This window comes from Mustela lutreola, chromosome 9 (assembly GCF_030435805.1).
Source record: "Mustela lutreola isolate mMusLut2 chromosome 9, mMusLut2.pri, whole genome shotgun sequence".
In the NCBI taxonomy this organism is placed as follows: Eukaryota; Metazoa; Chordata; class Mammalia; order Carnivora; family Mustelidae; genus Mustela; species Mustela lutreola.
Window position 1 is genome coordinate 65492804 of NC_081298.1, and position 19646 is coordinate 65512449.

General features: G+C 41.7%; 2 protein-coding genes across 13 annotated transcripts in view; one reads left to right on the forward strand and one right to left on the reverse strand.

The window, feature by feature from the left end:
- The window catches only part of REV1 (REV1 DNA directed polymerase), a 97357-nt gene extending 82599 nt beyond the window's left edge, over window positions 1-14758 (forward strand). For 9 of the 11 annotated variants that reach the window (XM_059134528.1, XM_059134527.1, XM_059134529.1 and 6 more), the window contains 11 exons: window positions 2246-2466; window positions 2698-2870; window positions 8220-8322; window positions 9681-9846; window positions 10084-10286; window positions 11503-11736; window positions 12564-12684; window positions 13198-13418; window positions 13528-13684; window positions 13989-14091; window positions 14356-14758. In XM_059134528.1, coding sequence (XP_058990511.1) covers window positions 2246-2466; window positions 2698-2870; window positions 8220-8322; window positions 9681-9846; window positions 10084-10286; window positions 11503-11736; window positions 12564-12684; window positions 13198-13418; window positions 13528-13684; window positions 13989-14091; window positions 14356-14467 — 1814 coding nt within the window. In that variant the 3' untranslated portion in view covers window positions 14468-14758. Of the gene's footprint in view, window positions 1-2245; window positions 2467-2697; window positions 2871-8219; window positions 8323-9680; window positions 9847-10083; window positions 10287-11502; window positions 11737-12563; window positions 12685-13197; window positions 13419-13527; window positions 13685-13988; window positions 14092-14355 lie in introns of those variants that run through there. The other 2 variants (XR_009344797.1, XM_059134534.1) reach the window with 2 other exon arrangements.
- Window positions 14759-16121: 1363 nt separating this feature from the next.
- The window catches only part of EIF5B (eukaryotic translation initiation factor 5B), an 80831-nt gene continuing 77306 nt past the window's right edge, over window positions 16122-19646 (reverse strand). For both annotated transcript variants that reach the window (XM_059134539.1, XM_059134538.1), the window contains exons 22-24: window positions 18498-18636; window positions 16639-16800; window positions 16122-16271 (exon numbers count right to left, since the gene is read on the reverse strand). In XM_059134539.1, coding sequence (XP_058990522.1) covers window positions 16164-16271; window positions 16639-16800; window positions 18498-18636 — 409 coding nt within the window. In that variant the 3' untranslated portion in view covers window positions 16122-16163. The remainder of the gene's footprint in view (window positions 16272-16638; window positions 16801-18497; window positions 18637-19646) is intronic.

Consider the following 19646-nt stretch of genomic DNA (forward strand, 5'->3'; position numbering starts at 1 on the left):
TTAATTTAGAGTAATAGTTCCCCTTTAAGGAGAGAAAGCAAGTCTTTGTCCCAGTGGCTTGACCAGGAGCTTCCACATCTTTTTATTTTTTTTCCTCCTCCTCCTCTCCTTGGAGACTTGGCTCTAAGCTAGCATGTTTTCCTTCACTTTTTCCTTTCTAGGTGGCTGCACTCAATTTGAGTGCCCTTTGAGGGGACTCCTTTCTTTATAAATGCTTCCATGATGCAGGCAGTTAAACTAAAAACCCTGTCAGGATTTTGGTGCTGATTAATTTTTCCTCCCCACTCAGAATAGTAGGGGCTAGAGGTGGGGCACCGCCCCCACTTGCCTCCCTCTCCCACTTGTTTCATTAGATGAGTTTGCAGCAGACAGGGTCTTCCCTTCCTCCCTACAGGGGCAATTCACTTAGATTAGGTTGATCATTGTTCATTTGGTGATACTTAATATGATAGCCTTTCTTTTGTATTTATTAGGAATAATAATTCTGTTCCACTGTATTGAAGATATTCTCAAAAACAGTAGGTTTTTCCCCTGCCCCACGCTACACACATAGAAATAACCCAGGATTATTGCCTCTCACTGATTTTGCAGGTCAGTGAGAACATATCAGCTTTACAGATCTCTAAGGGAAATATCACAGTTAGAGTGGGGTGTGGGGTAACAGAGACAAAAAGCCTTTCTTGAACGATGAATAGTGTGTAGAGTGTCTGACTTTGGCCAGCCTTGGGTATGATTTGCTTCTTACCTTGGGGTTCTCTCCATTTTGAAAGAAGCTTAGATGGGTTTCACTTAGAATTTTACCTTTTTGTGAATGGTATTCCTCTGGCAGATTTTGCTGATGTTAAAGCAGACTCTGGCAATTCTTTCTTGTTTTCTCTTTTTACTTGAACTTTAAAATGGCACAGATGGGAGGCAATGCGCTTAACACTTTTCATCTTATCCATGAGGGAAAAACTTTTCTTGTTTTAAACTTGTCTTGCCTATCTCCATGGCCATAGATCGTTTGTAAGGTTGGCAGCCTTCTAACCCTATGTCCTATGTAATTGCTCCGGGAGCTGCTCCTGGCAGAACCTGGACTGAAGACTGCTCTCAGAATAGCCGCTAGAAGAATGATGATTGATGGGATGCCTGGGTGACCCAGTCAGTTGGGTGTCTGCCTCCGGCTCAGGTCATGATCCTGGGGTTGAGCCCAACATCAGGCTCCCTGCTCAGCAGGCAGCCTGCTCCCCCTCTGCCTGCAACTCCCCCTGCTTGTGTGTGCACATGTGTTCTCTCTTACACAAATGAATAAACAAAATCTTAAAAAAAAAAAAAAAAAAAAAAAAAGGATGCTCAAGTGATGAGCACAACGTAGCCACTGTCACTCAGCTGTTACGAGATCCTGCAGAAGACCAGAAACAGTCTTTTCCTTATTGGTGGAAATTACTGATTTGGTTGTATGCAGACCATTCTGATCAGAATTTTAGTTTCTCTGGGTTACTCTCAAATATCTCTCCAGATATGTGTACCTTTGTTAAGATTTGGGCCAAATTGAGAGCGACAGAACTCATCAGCATTCTCCAGGTGAAGCTCAGACCCGGTGTCTGGAAAAGAAGGACCCAGGGACTTCTGCGTGCTGGCCCAGCTGTGGGGGGGGTTGAGACCTTTTAGACAGATAGTCTTTGTTAGTAAAAGAAATCTATCTTGCCCTCACTGCCATGTTGTTTCATCCCCAAGTTACTTTACCAAGTGTGACAGCAGTAACATTTTTAGGTTTGGACTTATGTCATAAGTTCTTGTTCTAGTTTCCATTCATAGAAAGTGAGACTGAAACTGTCATGAAATTTGGCCATCACCGAAATCATAGTAGAATCCCTAACACTTGTGAGTCTCTTCACATGTAGGTCATACTGTAGGCCCATGTAAACAAGCCTATAACTTCATTTGCTGATTTTCTCAATAAGATGGAAATCTTACTCAGTAATGAATAAAGATGGCATTCTTCTGAGAACTTATGTAGTTGACACATATTTGAGAAGGTTCACCTATATCTGGAGTTCAGATTGAGGAGAGGATTCTAGAAATAACTTCATTAGCATTTGCACTAAACAGTTCTTTAAAGTCTATGAGATGTTTCAGTTACGTCACTTAAAATTTTTGAGGGAGATTAGTTGTTTTGTGAGTGAATGACAATTATTTCTCATTGCTAAATTGTTTTTAATGGTTTATGTGCAGAATTAAAAATTATACATATCCCCTTTTCTAGGAGTTGGACGTTCAATGGAATCCAAGTTGACCTCTTTGGGAATTAAAACTTGTGGAGACTTGCAATATATGACAATGGCAAAACTCCAGAAAGAATTTGGTCCCAAAACAGGTCAGATGCTTTATAGGTTCTGCCGTGGTTTGGATGATAGACCAGTTCGAACTGAAAAGGAAAGAAAATCTATTTCAGCTGAGATCAACTATGGAATAAGGTTTACCCAGGTATCGATCTCTTAATGAGTTTTATCCATTTCTTTGCTGATCTTTATCTCTCCACCTAGTCCCATCTCTCCAGCCAGCCCACAGACTCTTGTTGCTTGAATACTTTATACTCTTGTCCCTGCAGCGTTCAGGATATCAAGAGTGTACATGTTTGATTTTGAAAGTGAAGATACTTGAGAATTGTTCAGTGTTTAGAAAAACAGTGGAGTTTTTCTGTTTGTCTTTCCATAGCCAAAAGAAGCGGAAGCCTTTCTTCTCAATCTTTCAGAAGAAATTCAGCGACGACTTGAGGCTGCCGGCATGAAGGGTAAACGCCTGACACTCAAAGTCATGGTGCGAAAGCCTGGGGCCCCAGTTGAAACTGCAAAATTTGGAGGCCATGGGATCTGTGATAACATCGCCAGGTAAGCTTATGTGTAAAAGGATTTTGGCTAATTGATATTCCAATGCAGGTTATTACAATTAATAATAGGAAAAAGAAGAAAACCAAGGAAGAGTCTAAAAGATCTGTACAATCTGGGGTTATCGGATATTATGCCCAAGGCCATTGTTGTCATACCACTGCCCTCAGGTTCGTCTGGTCACGGGAACCTGTGTGCTTGACCTTTGGAGGGAGTCTTTAGGCTGTGGACTTCTGTGCACAGACAGAAGGAAAGGGTGGTGACGGTTGTGGGTGGCAACAGGGTCCTGGAGGGAAACCTCAGCACAGTGCTTCAGAAAGTGATTTTAATGAAACATTTGCTTTATTTAGGGAGGTATAGGTTCTCTTTTTGAAATGATTAATTACTGTAGTCTCTGAAGACTGGGAGAAAGCATTTAACCCTTCCACCCCCCCCTTTTTTTTTAAATGTGAGGGCCGTGAATATGAAACTTAAGGTTTATGACCAGAAGAAAATACTTATTTTTGTGTACCATTTTATATACCAGTGGTACACTGTATTTTGTCTGACGTCTGACCTGAAAGCCATGCATAAGGAATTGTGTGTTTATTTTAAAAAAAAGTTTTTTAGCTCGTGCCAGCTGCACCAATTATGTTTTTGTGTGTGGTGTTGTTGACAGAAGTCACAAGAGGACTGCTCTCAGTCAAAGGCAGCTGCCAGCTTTGTCACTCACGCATTTGTTCACCATGAAAACAAGGATTATAAATTGTACGTGAAACCATATATTTATAAAATTTTTATGCAGTTGGTAAGATTTAGCTGTTATATTTACCTATTTTAATAAACATTTTGATACGTACCTGTCTTTCAAATTGTAGTTAGTTAAATACACTGTTAGTGATCATTTCTATAATAAGTTGGTTGTTAGGTCCTAACTCTGGAATAAAATGATCTTTTTACACACGGTTTCTGTGGGAAAAATCAGATCTAATTTATTAATTCCTTTCCTAAGAATGTAACCTGGAACTTGATTTGTTTAAGATACATGGGAAGGGTTATTCAAAAACTAAATAATTTTTCTTTGGGAAGAGAACTGGCACTGGTTTCCTCTTTTCGTATATGTGTTTTTAAATATCTTCAAGTTACTTAGCACTGTATATTTTGGGGGGCCACTCTAATAGTAATAAGAAAATCAGCCTCATTCATTCCTTTTTTTGGAGAATCCAGGTACTCCAAAAATATAATTTTAACATGAAGAAAACTAGGATTAATTGTAACTTTATTCCCCCGACCCCCAGTTGAAGGATAATAGCCATTTTGTGAACACATTATGTGCTTGCTGTTGTTGGTATTTGTTCCATTTTTGTCCTGAACTTAAGGAGTTTCATTAAGAAAATTTAAAACATTTAAAAGTAGAACAGTAGAGTGAACCCCTGTGAACCCATTACCTGATTCTAGTACTGCTGTCAGCGCCTCCATACCATCCTAACTCCCTTTCTTCCCAGTGATTTTGAAGCAAAACTCTGATACCAGCTCATTTCTCCCACAGATATTTCAGTGTTTGTCTTTAACGAGATGAGGATTCGGTTGAATAACCACAGGACAGTTCACAATCTGCTATGCATAGCTGGGTAGTCAAGTGTACATTTTGCTGTGTCCTTAAAATACTTCTTTTGGAGGGCACCTGGGTGGCTCAGTTGGTTAAGCGACTGCCTTCGGCTTAGGTTATGATCCTGGAGTCCTGGGATCGAGTCCTGCAACGGGGTCCCTGCTCATCGGGGAGTCTGCTTCTCCCTCTGACCCTTCCCCCTTCTCATTCTCTCTCTCTCTCTCATTCTCTTTCTCTCTCAAAATCTTTCAGTAAATATTGATTTAAATAAATAAATGAAATTTTAAAAATATACTTATTTTGGAGAAGATGATGTAAAACAGTACATAATTTTTCAAAACAGATGTAATTTTATAAATATTAAGAACATTCAGATCAGTTTTAAACCATTAACTTAAACCTAACATCTCGGTGATGTTTTAACTGCATGAGGAATGCTTTAGGGGAGGGATTATGAAATATTCTAACTGACCTTGTATTTCCTCTGCTTCCGGGTTGACACGCTGTGTCCTGTGGGCCTTTCCAGCCTGGGGCTTGTTTTTATGTGGTTTGTGTGAGCCAAGAATGGTATTTATTTAAAAGTCTGTGCAAAGTGAAGACTGTTTGAGAGGCACCGTAAAGCACAGGTGATTTACTCTCTGGCCCTTTACAGAAAAAGTCTGTGGGTCCCTGCTGTAGTCCCAGCTATAGTCATGTTGGGCTGAATCAAGAAGTGGTACTCCATGTCTCATGATTCTGTTACCTCTGGTCATTAGCTACGTGGAAATCATGTGCCTCCCAGACTGTGATATGTTACAGTACTGTAAGACAAAGGACATGTCAAAGAGCCCTATGTAAGTTGAGATCTGTGGCTTAATTATCACATAGGGAGTTATCTTTTAACAGTTTTTCTTTCGGGGAAATAATTCCCCTGCCGTGGCTCTCTTTTATATATATGTGCTTTTAATTTTAGTTTTATAAACACACACAGAGTCCCCTGCACTACGTCTCTTCCACTGCCTGTTCCTGTTTCCCCTGATGCATTTCCTTTGCCCCCAGCAGTGTTCCGTGATGGTGACCCTGTGCAGCTGCACATGGTTGATCATAGAGTCTGCTATGACCACATTCCCTTTTTTTGTGGAACTTGTTTGTCCTGGAGTTACTGAGCTTCTTATTTTTTTTGTTGGCTTTTTTGTGAATTTGCCAAATTCCCTCCTTGTGGGTTTAATCACCTGGTTTGATCTTTTCTCTTGGAGCACTCTCTGGGGGCCCTCCAGTGTGCCAGTGCAGTCGGGATTAGACGTACTGCGGACTGGGACTGAAGGGGTGTCCCTTCTCTATGATCTGGGTAGGATCCTGTTTTCTTGCATCCCTTGTCTCCTCCTAGTATCTAGTGAGAAAGAAGGCATGGGTATATATTGTTATGAACCTATCGGTCCTCATGCTCAGTAGTTTTGCTGACTTAAAAGTTATAGTTAGGGGGCGCCTGGGTGGCTCAGTGGTTTAAGGGCTCTGCTTTTGGCTCAGGTCATGATCCTAGGGTCATGGGATCGAGCCCCGAATTGGGCTCTCTGCTTGGCAGTGAGCCTGCTTCCTCCTCTCTCTCTCTGCCTGCCTCTCTGTCTACTTGTGATCTCTGTCTAATAAATAAATAAAATCTTAAAAAAAAAAGTTATAGTTAGAAATCATCACATTGTGGACAAACTCCATTGTCATCTTTTTTTCCAGGATTACTTTCGAGAAGCTCAGTGCTCTTTTGATGGCCTATTTCTTTTTTTTAAAAAAGATTTTAGTTAGTTACTTGACAGAGCCAGAGAGCACAGGAGGGAGAAGCAGACTTCCTGCTGAGCAGGGAGTCCAATGCAGGGCTTGACCCCAGACCTCAGCTGAAGACGCTTAACGGACTGAGCCACCCAGGTGTCCCAGGGGTTCTGGAATTTTATTTGGTCTTTGTTTCTGTGCCAGGTACTTCATCAATATTAATTTTTTATTTCTACCAACATTTTAAACTTCGGAGTATTTCTTAATTCTTTGTGGACATTTAAATATGAATATCTGTTATTAAACAGATGCTTTTAAATACTCTTCTGTTCCCTCTGTCACTTGTTTCTTCTGATACTTTTTTTTTCTTTTGATTGTTTTTATAATTAGAGGTTTTCTTCATCTGTCTGTGTGATAGTCCATGGCTGTCTGTTGAGACATGAACTTCTAAAATTTTATGTGGAGCCTCTAGATTTGTAGTGGGACGTGTGGACCAGTGGGCTTCATCATAGATGAGTTGTTGAGGGGCTTGGTCTTGGGTTTTCACAGCCAGTTGTATTTATGGTCTTTGCTGTTAGGCGTGTCAGTTTGCCACAAGAGAGGTCTTCCCATCTCCAGCCTGTAGTTGGTGAGCCCGTGTGAAGATGGCAGCTGGCATTCTGGTTTCTCAATGGAAGAGCAGTCTGGGTGGGAAGAGTGTAGTTTCTTTTGAGTAAGGCGCCTCCCTCCCCTTGGCCATGCATGATGTCCCCTGACTCTCAGCGTCGACATGCCAGGTATAGAGCATCCCAGAGGAAGGGCTGACTCTCTTTGGTACACACACGTTCTCTCCCCCTTCTCACCCCCCTTGCTGGCACCTGACACTTCCAATCATGGAGCGTTTCTGAGGTTCTATAACATAAATTGACTTCTCTCAAGCTGGTGCCTTGCTTTTTAGGCATAGCAGGCATATTTGGTAAACTTAGATTTTCTAATGTGCTTTCAGTCTTCTAGATCATGATTAACCAAAAAATAAGTAAATAACGATTGACCCAATACTTAAAAATTGTTTCCAAGACAGTTTAATGGTATTCTGGAAAGATATAAAGATAAACACATTTAAACCACCATGGTCCACTAAAAATCTTGTTCTTAAGTTCTTCTGGATTTATTTGTATGAAATAAACTTAATTGAGGCAAGAAATCAATGGAAATTTTTTGCAAATGGTTTCCTTAAAAATATGGGTAACTTTCATGGATATACATAATGTCCTCACATACTGAGAAAATTAAAATATAATAAAATAGTTTTTAACACATACTAATGCTGGCAGTCTTCCCTCCCCCTCCAAGAATTCTTAAAGATCTAAGAATTGTATCTTCCAGTCCCACTGGGTTTTAGACAGGGTACCGCTGTATTTCCTTTGTCATAGCTGCCCACACGTTTGTTGATTTCTAGAGCTTCTGAGAATTGTCATGCACATACTCACATGCTGAAATTATTCAGTGGCTTTACTTCAAACATAACAAAAGTCAAGAAATAAAACATGGGTATTCATCTTCTTTTCATACCTCAACATGGATAATCTTGGAATGTAAATTTTAATTTTTTAATGTAAAATTTAAAATTTCTGTTGGAATCTCAAACATTTACATTCATGCTTTAGTTGCAACATAATATGCATGTTATTTGTATCTATACATGTTAACTAAAATACATCTTTTTAAAGAATTTTTTCCAACTTATTTTCAGTTGGCCAGGTCTTCTTTAGTCTGTATCTCAAAGTTCGAGTGTTCTTTATGGTTTTTCTTTTACTCCTTGCTGTCAGTGTAATTAATTTGTTATTACTGGTTTCCTTGAAGGAAGACATTCTCATTCATTTTCAGTGATTATATTTAGTATCTAATTATTTAAACTTTTTTGTAACTTTCTTGACAAGTTTCCTGTGCCTTTTCAAATAGTTCAATACCTGTGAGGTACCAGTGAATATATATATGGGATGTAGCTTTTGTTCCTTTAAAAAAGTTAATTCTATCACTTACAGGACTGTAACTCTCGACCAGGCAACAGATAGTGCAAAGATAATTGGAAAAGCTACACTAAACATGTTTCATACAATGAAACTAAATATATCAGATATGAGAGGGGTAAGTACATAACATTTTCAAATTCTGCCTTTCTGCAGTGTTTTTCTCATTTAAGGCTTGATCTAAGAATGGTCATGAGGGGGTAATGGGTTTATGTGCGTATTTTCATCTTATTTGAGATAATATCAGGAGAATAGAAACTGAAAAATTGTTGGCTTTTTTAACTGATCTGATCCTGTTATTTTTCAGCATAGAGTCAAATTTGTTCTGAAAGCTCTTAGTTTTCTGTGTAGAGTGATTTTGTTATCTTAAGTTTTTAGAGTATCTTTTAGTTAACCAAGGGCTTATTTTACCTACATTATCTTGCTTCCCATTCTCAATCCCCTGGAAGTAGATTGGACTGGGAGGAGTATAGAACTGCAAATAATTCTTGTACCTTTAAGATCCTTTTTAACCAAATTCATTCTGATGTCTGTTGATGCTCTAGAAGGTAGTATTTACCACAGGCACACAAACATGCTTTTGGGACATGTAGTGAAATGGTATAAAAAATGTAAAAATCTGTTTTTTTTTTTTTTAAAGATTTTATTTATTTTATTTGACACATAGAGATCACAAGTAGGCAGAGAGGCAGGCAGAGAGAGAGAGGGAGGAGGAAGCAGGCTCCCTGCTGAGCAGAGAGCCCGATGCGGGGCTTGATCCCAGCACCCTGGGATCATGACCCGAGCCAAAGGCAGAGGCTTTAACCCACTGAGCCACCCAGGCGCCCCCCAAATCTCAATTTTCTTAAGGATGAACCTTGCAGGTTCCATTGTGTGTGCACATATGTGAATAAAAGGCATTTATTGGTTTGGTGTGGCATTTTTAGAAGGATTAAAGAATTACTAAACCAGACATGATTAAAACTTCTCTCTGAAATACTGTTATATTAAGACTTTATGGTGGTGTGGGGTGTTGTTATCTAGACGCCTCAGGGTGTGGTGTACCCCAGGCACTGCCCATCCCCCCAACACCCATTTACTTGAGAAGTACTTCATTTTAAACAAAAATGATAAATGAAGTAAGGCTGCAAGTAGAATGCTCTCTATGGAGTTTTTTTTAATGTCAAAAATTTGGTTGATCAGAACTTTAGTGGGGTATAAAAGTATTGTACTTTTTTGGATTTTTCTGATTTTGAAGAGATTGCAATATGTTTGGATAGAATTGGATACTCCCAAGATTGAGGTGAATAACTGCTTGCTAGCTCTTCAGTAGTTTTTGTAGTAAGTCGTAATAGAATACTGTTGGAATACTTTAATCTTTTATTCTAGAAATAGGACCTAGAAGAACTTTTAAAAAAGGAATAGCTGAGAAGTTTGCATAGTTAATTCGTATTCTTGCTTCAGTTTTCCTGAACACATTTCCACTTCTGGTTCTAGGTTGGGATTCAAGTCAATCAGTTGGTCCCAACCAATCCAAACCCTTCCGCATGCCCCAGTCGCCCGTCAGTTCAGTCAAGCCACTTTCCTGGTGGGTCACACTCTGTCCTGGATCTCTTCCAAGTTCAGAAAGCTAAGAAATCCATAGAAGAGGAGCACAAGGAAGGTCAGTGGTCATAACTGTGGTTCTTGTTTTGGTGATGCTTTTACCCTTGGGAAGGCTAATAAGTTAATCTAACAATTGTCTGGCATGGATCTACTTTTGAAGAAACACATTGACATTCTGGATTATAAGGAGTCAGTAGTATAAGTTTGTTTTTACCTACAGTGGATTAAAGTAATCCGTATTTTCCCATCCCTAAGGACATGAAGAAGCTGTTTTATGTATTTTCTATACTTTCAGTATTTGTGGCTGCTATGGATCTGGAAATATCCTCTGCCTCTAGAAATTGCACTTTCATGCCATCTTTTTCTACACACCTGACATCAAGTGTCAATCCTGTTACTAGCAAAGCTGAGTCTTCAGGGAAATGGAATGGTCTGCATTCTCCCATCAGTTTAAAATCAAGACTTAACCTGAGTATAGAGGTTCCATCACCTTCCCAGGTATATTTTATAGTTCTAAGTGTTATGTAAGTGCAAAAGCAGTTTCAAAGTAGGAATGACGTTTTTAGTTGTCAGCATAGCCAAGAAGGGGAGAGGGCTACTTGTCAGGTAGATCAAGGACACATCACGTGTTGACTGATTTCCAAATGAGAAAGATCACATTAGGAAAAAGGTGCTGCTTTTGGAAAGATCTGTGACTCTTGCAAGTTGTAGAATGTGGACGGAAGCCAGTTCTGCAGACTGCCACCAGTAGCCACTTCATCTCTTTGTAGCAGTGGTCATAATACAGGTTTAACACTGTTCAGTAATACAGCTTTGGTGCTCATTAGTAGGGGGCCTGCATCCAAGGTTTTTCTTGCAGCATTTGGAAACAGTTCTTTCTGTAGAGTGAATGATTTTCCTAACATAAGCCAGTAATCCTGTTGATGTGCACGGTAAATGTGTAATACGGTTGGAATTTTTGCTCCTTGTAAGGTTGACATAGCACTATAAGCTATATTGGGAAAGTCCATTTTTCTGCTCTACTAAATAGTGGGAGGCTGAAGGAAACCTACATGCTAGCTTTAAAGCTGGGAAAGGGACAGTTGCATTGGGTCCCAGATGCTAGTGAGTTATCCAGAAATAGTTGTTCCTGGCAAATTACAACACTGGCCTATCCAGCTTACGGGATTCCATGCTGCTAAATGGAAGGGCACAGATGTCTAGAGGAATCTGGTGTGTAGGCTAGAGAAAAGTTAGTTTCTAGAATCCCTTTTTTCTTAGTGTTGTCAGAACCGGAATTATTTGTAATTGGGGGCAGATAGTCTACTGTGTGACAGGTAAACAGGACTCTGTTATTGCATTCCAGAAATCTGACATATCCCACAGGCACTGGCCCCTGACCCTGGGTGGGTCTGAGAGAAGTCTCTCTGCCACGGTTGCCGGAGATCCAGGGAGTGTTTGGACCTGCCTGATCCGGCGGTACTGCTGGTGTAGTGGGTGTGCAATGTGCACGTGTCCCTTTGGACTCCACGTAGTACGAGCCAGGCTTCAATGGTGAAAGGCGAAAAACCTTCCGAAAATGTGCTGCTTCGGAGGGTTAGCTTTTCTAGCCTGCTTCTCTGCACCCTTTGTTGGTTATCCAGGATGTTCAAATTGAAGTGAACATGAGAACACTAACTCTTCTAACCTCCTCTGTGAGCATGCTTTAACTTCAGACTCTTGTGGTATTTTATAGCTCGATCAGTCTGTTTTAGAAGCACTTCCACCCGATCTCCGGGAACAAATAGAGCAGGCTTGTGCTGGTCAGCAAGGAGAGCAGCATGGCGACAAAAGGAAAGAGCCAGTAAATGGCTGTAATACAGGAATTTTGCCACAACCAGTTGGGACGGTTTTGCTACAAATACCAGAACCTCAAGAATCTAACAGTGACGCAGGAATTAGCGTCATAGCCCTTCCAGCATTTTCACAGGTAAGTTATTAGAGACTTTGTACCTACATATGCTCACCCGTCCTGCCCCAGCTCAGGGCAGATCTCATTTCCTCTTTTCTTTTGGACCCTAAACTCTCAGTATCCATATCCACTGGGAGCAGAGGGATTGGCTCATTTCTGCATCATCTAAAGGAGACAGACTGTCAGAGAAGAGGGAAGATAGGTTATGTGGGTGCTTGAAATCTCCACCCAGAAGTAGAACAGAAACGAATTGTTTTTATTATATTCGGCAGGGATGACCCTTGGGTCACACTTCAAATAACTGGGTGGAGATAGAGAATCACAGGCCAGAGACTAACACAGTCTAGGCATGGTGTTTAAGAAACAAAAACTTTGGGGTGCCTGAGTGGCTCAGTGGGTTAAGCCACTGCCTTAGGCTCAGGTCATGATCTCAGGGTCCTGGGATTGAGTCCCGCATCGGGCTCTCTGCTCAGCAAGGAGCCTGCTTCCCTCTCTCTCTCTCTGCCTGCCTATCTGCCTACTTGTGATCTCTCTCTGTCAAATAAATAAATGAAATCTTAAAAAAAAAAAAAAAAAAGAAACAACTTTGCAAATGAGCCTGCTTTCATTTTTTTTTTCCCCCCTCATTTTCTGGTAGTGCTGCTTGCCCTGATAGTTACGCAGTGGTTTTAAGTCCATTTTTAGCCCCAGATTTTCTTAATTTAACCCTAAAACCTTGTGATACAATAAGCTTTAATATTGAGGACCTAATAAGAGTTCATACAGATCAGAAAAGCATGATTTGAAAACAAAATGTTTTGGAGCATCAGCTCAGGTTTGACTTTGAACCTTCTTGTTTCCGCTAGGTGGACCCTGAGGTGTTTGCTGCCCTTCCTGCTGAGCTTCAGAAGGAGCTGAACGCAGCGTATGATCAAAGACAAAGGCAGGGAGAGAACGCCGCTCACCAGCAGCTGGCCACTGCATCAGGTAAGCCAGGGAAGAGCCCTGTAACACGACTGAGGACGAGAAAGGAGTTCTTGTGGGGTGAGCACTTCAGGTGGGCTTAGTGGCCAGTGTCTGAGCTGCTAGTCCCGCTGAGAGCTCTTGGTGTCGGAGCGGAATGAATATATGATGCAAAAAAAGTCTGATTACCAGAAATCTTTTGAGTACTCGAGATAGATACATCAGAGTTAGGTTTAAAACAAAATATCTGAAGGTCTCTGAACACACATTACAAAACTGCATGCATACCTCACCCGTTGAATTCTCAGTCTTTATGGGCTTGTCCATACAGAACCCACTTCGTGACTAAGCACAGGGAGTGGGTGTCCCGCAGCCTGCGCTTGCAGCCTTGTGCCTTCCCCACGCACAGTCTGGCTCAGGGACCTGTGTCGGGATGTGTGCACGCACAGGTCGGGTTGTATCTGAGGAGGAGGAACAAGAACTCATTGTACTGTCCATACATACTTTGTTGAGGATCTCATGTTCATATTCTTTTAGTGCCAAAGAATCTGTTACGTCCGCTCAAACCAGCAGCAGTGAAAGAAAAGAAACGAAACAAGAAAAAAAATCCCATCAGTTCCCCCCAAAAAATTCAGAGTCCTTTGAAAAACAAGTTGCTTACTAGTCCTGTGAAAACTCTGCCCGGGGCCTGCGGGAGTCCCCAGAAGTTAATTGATGGGTTTCTAAAACATGAAGGTCCTGCTTCTGAGAAACCTCTGGTAATAGTTTTCATACTTTTTAAAACTTTGACCTTTCCATTGATCAGATGTTAACGTACTCACTGTTAATGTAAATATAGCACTTTTTATCATTTGTTTTCTTTAACAGGGAGAACTCTCTGCTTCCACTTCAGGTGTGCCAGGCCTTTCCAGCTTGCAGCCTGAGCCTGCTGCCTGCAGAAGACCCCCAGCACCCAACCTAGCGGGAGCTGTTGAATTCAGTGATGTGAAGACTTTGCTCAAAGAATGGATAACTACCATTTCAGGTTGGCTTGGCCGGCAGGACGGCCACAGACTGAGATGCAGTGGTTCTAGGATTTTAGAACAGGAACAGGCTCATCTGTAGAAACGGAGCTCATATTTCTAAATCTGGTAGGCTAAACCCAGGCACCCTCCCTCTAACCTTAAAACTCTGGGGCTGACTCTGAAATCTCCATACTATAGACCCTGTGTTTGATGGCTGTAAGTCAGTGGGGTAGTTAAGAGAAACGGAGTTATGTCTGCAAGTAGCTGCCTGCCTTCTTCTGAAGGAGGTTGGTCCTTATTTGAGTTTCCCCCCTGACTCTTTAGATCCAATGGAAGAAGACATTCTACAAGTTGTGAAATACTGTACTGACCTAATAGAGGAAAAAGATTTGGAAAAACTGGACCTAGTTATCAAATACATGAAAAGGTAACTATTCAATACTTTTATCAGAAGGATAAATGGGGAGTCTCACTCAGCTACTCTGGTGAGGCATGGAGCAGCAGCTTCTCTGCTGTTAACTGTGGAGGTAGTGAAAGGGGGGTACCCTTCATTTTGAATCCCAAATGACGATCAAAAGGTTGTGCACCTTGAGATTTATAGAGTTTAAAACCCTCACGATACACTTTGAACGGATTCCCACGCGAGGAGTTGTTGGTCTTACCTGGTGTTTTTTCTTAACCCGCCTTTTAGGTTGATGCAGCAGTCGGTGGAATCGGTTTGGAACATGGCATTTGACTTTATTCTTGACAATGTTCAGGTGGTTTTACAACAAACGTATGGAAGCACATTAAAAGTTACATAAATCTTACCAGGGAGCCTGGTGCTCTCGGCTAGCTGTGCCATAAGTGCTTGTGAGGTATTTGCAAAGTGCATGATAGTAATGCTTGGAGTTTTTCTAAGTTTAAATTTCTTTTTAAGCAAGTGTTTTGTATATTTCTTTTCAATAAGTGCCAAATTTGTCAGTATTGCATGTAAATAATTGTGTTCTTTAATGTAGTATAGATTCTATTTACAAAATGTTTGTTTATAAAGTTTTATGGATTTTTACAGTGAAGTGTTTACAGTTGTTTAATAAAGAACTGTATGTATATTTTGTACAGGCTCCTTTTTGTGACTCCTTTAGGAAGCAAATCCTGCACTGTTTATTATATTTAAAGGCTGAGGAAACCTACAAGCCGGACTGTCACAGGCTCCATGCTAATCTTTGAGATTCCTGAGAGGTCCCAGACTGGGATTCTGCTTGTTCCGGGTAAAGCTTCTAAATAATCTTAATCATTCTTCTCCCCAAGCATGAACAGAGGAGCATGTTAAGAAAGTCTACTTATTTTAAATTAAAAAACACACATAATTGAATATTAAGTTTTTTCCTGGGAAAATGGTCTCTGCTTCTACTGTCCCTTGAGAAACTTCAGTAGTATTGAAGAATGGTACAGATTTTCAGATGTATATAGGCTAGGCTAGGTTATACTATAATACTTGAAAAATATAACTTATAATCCTATGCCAGTGAATACTTGGGGACATTTTCTTCATACGCCTCCCATTGCCTTCAGTACTGTGCTACCAACATAAATAGGTAGTCTGATACTAGAGATCCTACTTTTTCGTGTGGACTTCCCACATTCTTGGGGAAAACTAGCAAAAACCCAATTACTGCCATCAACAAATCATGAGGTCTCTGCCACAGCTTCGGAGCACTAAGCCCAAGTAGTCCATCAGCTCCCTACTTACTGCCCCATCAGGAAACTTACGCATGATAGAATTCTTCTAGGACAAACTAGACCAAGATGGATGCACAAAAATTCTAACACTAACGTGCTGGCACACGAGGTATTACACTGAAGCTGATGACTCATGGAGAGAAGCTACGCTAGCATGAAGGCCTAACAGAGCTCACTGGTGGATGTCTGTTTTCTTTATTGGTAGTTCAGAATTGTGCTGATTACAGTGGACTCTCAGGACTATACAAGCAGTAAATAGCAGCCAGCTACGCTTTACACCATGGTTTCACACAAAGCAGATATCAGAGTGCCTAATTTTCTATTTTAAAAAATTCCTAAGGGTATACGGCAGAAGAATGCTGGAAAAAAAAAAATCACTGGAAGAGATATGCATAAAGAAAGAAGTATTTCTTACATCAAAAAAGTCCCAAGAATCACAAAATCTGCAGAAGCTTGGTTAATCAAATACTGCAGTACTGATTTAATCAGTATAAAATTGAAAGAGCTTTAGATCTGTAATAAAAATCCAAATTTGGGTTAGGGCAAACTTTAAAACAGCAGCCGGTAGAGAAGGATTGGGAAAGGAAGGGGCAGGTGAACAGGCACATTGGAACTGTGGGGACATGTAATTGACCACTGTCAAACCAGTGTAAGTTTCTTGGTTTCTCATGGAAAACATTTTATACACCTATTTTTTTCCTTCCATGCTTAAGTTCATCAGTGTCCAGATACAACATAATATTGCATTTATTCCAATTCCTGCCCCATGTGGAAAAATTAGATGATTTCAAATACTTTCTTCAGCTCCACAATAAGCTGCCAATCACTCTTCTGCATCTCATCTCTGAACCAGTCTTTGAGGGCATCAATGGACTGCCGGCTGATCTGCAAGCCCAAGGCACAAAGAAGGTCAACAACAGTGTAACAACCATATGCTCCCCTCCTCCCAAAATGTGGCCCATGCCTGTCACTGGCTACTGCTCATTAAAGAGAAACCTTAGCCAAAATACAAGTGCAGGTGCTTGTTTGCCTTTTAGAGGAGCAGATTCTCTGCAAGTCCTGTCGGGCACTCTCTGAAGAGGCCCCTTCCTCAACAAGACAAGGCCACATCATGGACCTACCCTAACAAAGAATCTAGTCCTCTCAGACTGTGTATGTTCAAACTTCCAGTCCTCAGTGCTACTATAAAGGTAACCACAGAAGAACTGAACTCCCACTTTCTTAAAATGAGCCACTTTAAGGACACACTTACCTTACTGACAAGAATGTCTGTGGCTTCAAAATGTCTTCCATACATTTTGGGCGATTCACCAGGGATAGGTTCTATTTTGACACAGACTTCTTGTCCTTTTTTTGCAACATCCACTTGTTTATGGTTTATTTCAATACTTGTTACTATTCCAATGTCAACAAACTGTAAAATAAGAACTGTAATGTAAGCAGAGGTATCTGGCCAGTCACAGGCACTACAACTGGACAGCTGAAATAAAAACTGGAGCAAAAGGGCCAACTGAAAAGCCTTGGCTCTGTGCCCCTTCCTGAGCACTCATCACAGTGTAATTTCCTCACTGGAACGGTAGGGAATGACCACCACATCCCCTCTGCCTGTCACAAGATGGCTTGTGAAGGAGGTCACTCGTATGCTAGACAACTTGGAAAGTACCCTGTCAACTTGCTATTTCTGCTGTACCCTTTCACATAGCAGGTGCCATAGTGAAGGAGAGGCAAGCACAAACCACCTCAATGGGAAATGAGCTTGGAGTGGTCAGAATAAGTCAGGGTGGCAGCCAGAGACACATGATGTGGGGCCCCGTAGGCTGAGGTTAGAGGATAAAAGCTGTGAGCAGCCTCAGCTCAGTTACAGTGCAGGAGAAAACCACTCCACTGCCTGCCTTGTCAAGAGATAGAGGAGAGTAACAGTGAAAATGAGGAGTGCTTGGTGTGGCCAAAGCCACAGAGGAGATAACCACTGCAAGCAAATGTCCTACCATAGTCCACTGAAATGTTACAAAAGCAACAAGTCCTAGTGCTCAGATGACTTCTAAGTGCCACTTCCCATTAAAGGAACCAGGTCTGGGGCAGGTAAAGTGCTAGATGAGCCCGGAGCATCTTCCTGCACTAGAAGGAAGAAAATGCTCCAAGTGCTGAAGTAACCAGCTTGAATGGGCTCCTACTGACCAGAACAGATAATGGTAATGGATTTAAAACATCACATTTTTTTAAAGAAGCGAGTGTACATGAGTTACTTCCTGAAAAGTTTAGGGGGAAGGAAAGTTCTTTACAAAAGTATTTGGGGGCGGGGCTGGATCACAATGTTAACCAACATTTGTGCAACTGCCTTACAGGCAAGGATTACCAATTACTAAGCCTATCAGGATAAAGGTTGTTGAAGCAGGATATTCACAGGTACTCAAAGTGCCCCAGGAATTACTCAGTAATTATAAAGGGAGAAAGATGTGTTTCTAACAGCAATGCTGAGCCAACAGCACTTCCCCCAGTAAACGAAGATGGTATCGCCACAGTAAGAAAGTCTGTGTGATGGGGCTGGAGACAGGCAAAAGGACCTGTGCATACACTATCCGTTTCAACCACTGTAACTTCTGTCTAGCGAGGAGGAAACAATCAGACAAATTCAAGTTGAGAAATAATCTGCAAAACAACTGGACTCCAGAGAGGATGGGGGAGGGGCTGGTCCTACTGAGTCCAAACCCCTAATAACCAAAAGCAGTGCACCTTGAAGGAATCCTGGACCAGGTAAGCAGATGGCACTATGAAGGATACTTGGGACAGTTGGAGAAGTGTAGAACGAGAACTATAAATTACAGAACATTACTGAGTTAGTGTTAATTTTTCTTAGGAATATGGGTGTCCATTATTCTATTCTTTGAACTTCTCCCCAGGCTTGAAACTTCAAAAAAGCTTTAAAAGGGCACTATTTCACAGTACCTTGCACCTTTATTTGCCGGTGCTAAGAATCGGGAACACTGGCCCTCCTCACTGAGGTATAAATCATAGAAGGCGACAAGCTCTGCTTGTCATCACCACTCCTGGACTCCCCATTTTATTCCTTTAAGAGACCACACTTGTTTTGAAAGTACAACCAAAACTTACATTTTTGCTAGGGACGCACATGGGTGTCCCCTGTTTCACCTGACCTGCTTCCACAGTCACTCCCATCACTATTGGGTCTCGAGAATTAAAAATATACTGGGGGAGGATTTTCATCTTGCAGGGAAATACTGCTATGTGCCTAAAAGGAAAAAAAGAAAACCCAAAAATTTTGAAGCTGACAAAACCGCTTGAACATGAAAAAAGCAAATACAAGTGAGTATGAGGCTGCTTCTGTTGGCTGAAAGCAGCACTTCCCAGGCGGTGCCGGAAGAGCAGGATGGATGCTGTGGACAGCTCTCCATGGTGTCTGCCCTGGTCCAGGCCACCCGCCCGAGTGCTTCTTCCCCTCACCATCCTCTTCCCCTCCCTCCATCCATACTGTTGCTTCCCAAGTCTTAAGCTGTATCACAAGAACACTGACCCCTGCCCCTAAATTTAGATGGCGCTTAGAACGTTGACTGGACCCACGGTCAGGCACACAGGGAGCCTACTCTGGGGACCCAATGGCATCAAACCACAGCCACCTTCTCCATATCATGTCCCCAAATGAGGTGATCCAAAAGGCTACTAACCTTCCCTATCAAGCATGTGTTTGTTTCAAGTGTTCTCACTGTGTCCAGCTCTTCTTCAGTCCTATCTTTATACTTTCAGTTTCATGATTTCAAGTAAGCATATCCCCATCTAAATGCTACTACTCATCTGGCAATTCTACTTCAAATGTGCATGCCAACTTGAGCCATCACTGCATATGGACTTAGGCATGAGCCACCCTCATGTCTTGCCTGGAACACTGGGAGCCTGGCAAGACTACTCGCTGCCTCCCTGAGATCCCCCCCATGTCCTCCAGAGTCCTGCCAATTTCTCTGACCCCATCTCCTAACTACTCTCTGTCAGATTGAACACGGCCGCCTCCCAGTGTGCCCTTCTGCCTGGACAACTCCCCATGGGTCTGGGCAGCTCACTTCAGTCCTTCCAGATCTCTATCTGGATGGGAGATACATGGGAGCTGAGCTGCTGCCCCGGCCACACTGCTTGTCACGGCTCTCCTCCTGATCTAGGCCTTCCCTGCTCTGCAGCTCTTACCCGACTTCCCATGCATTCACTGCTTGTCTCGCCTGAGCTGCGAGAGGACCTGGTCAGAGTCGGTGC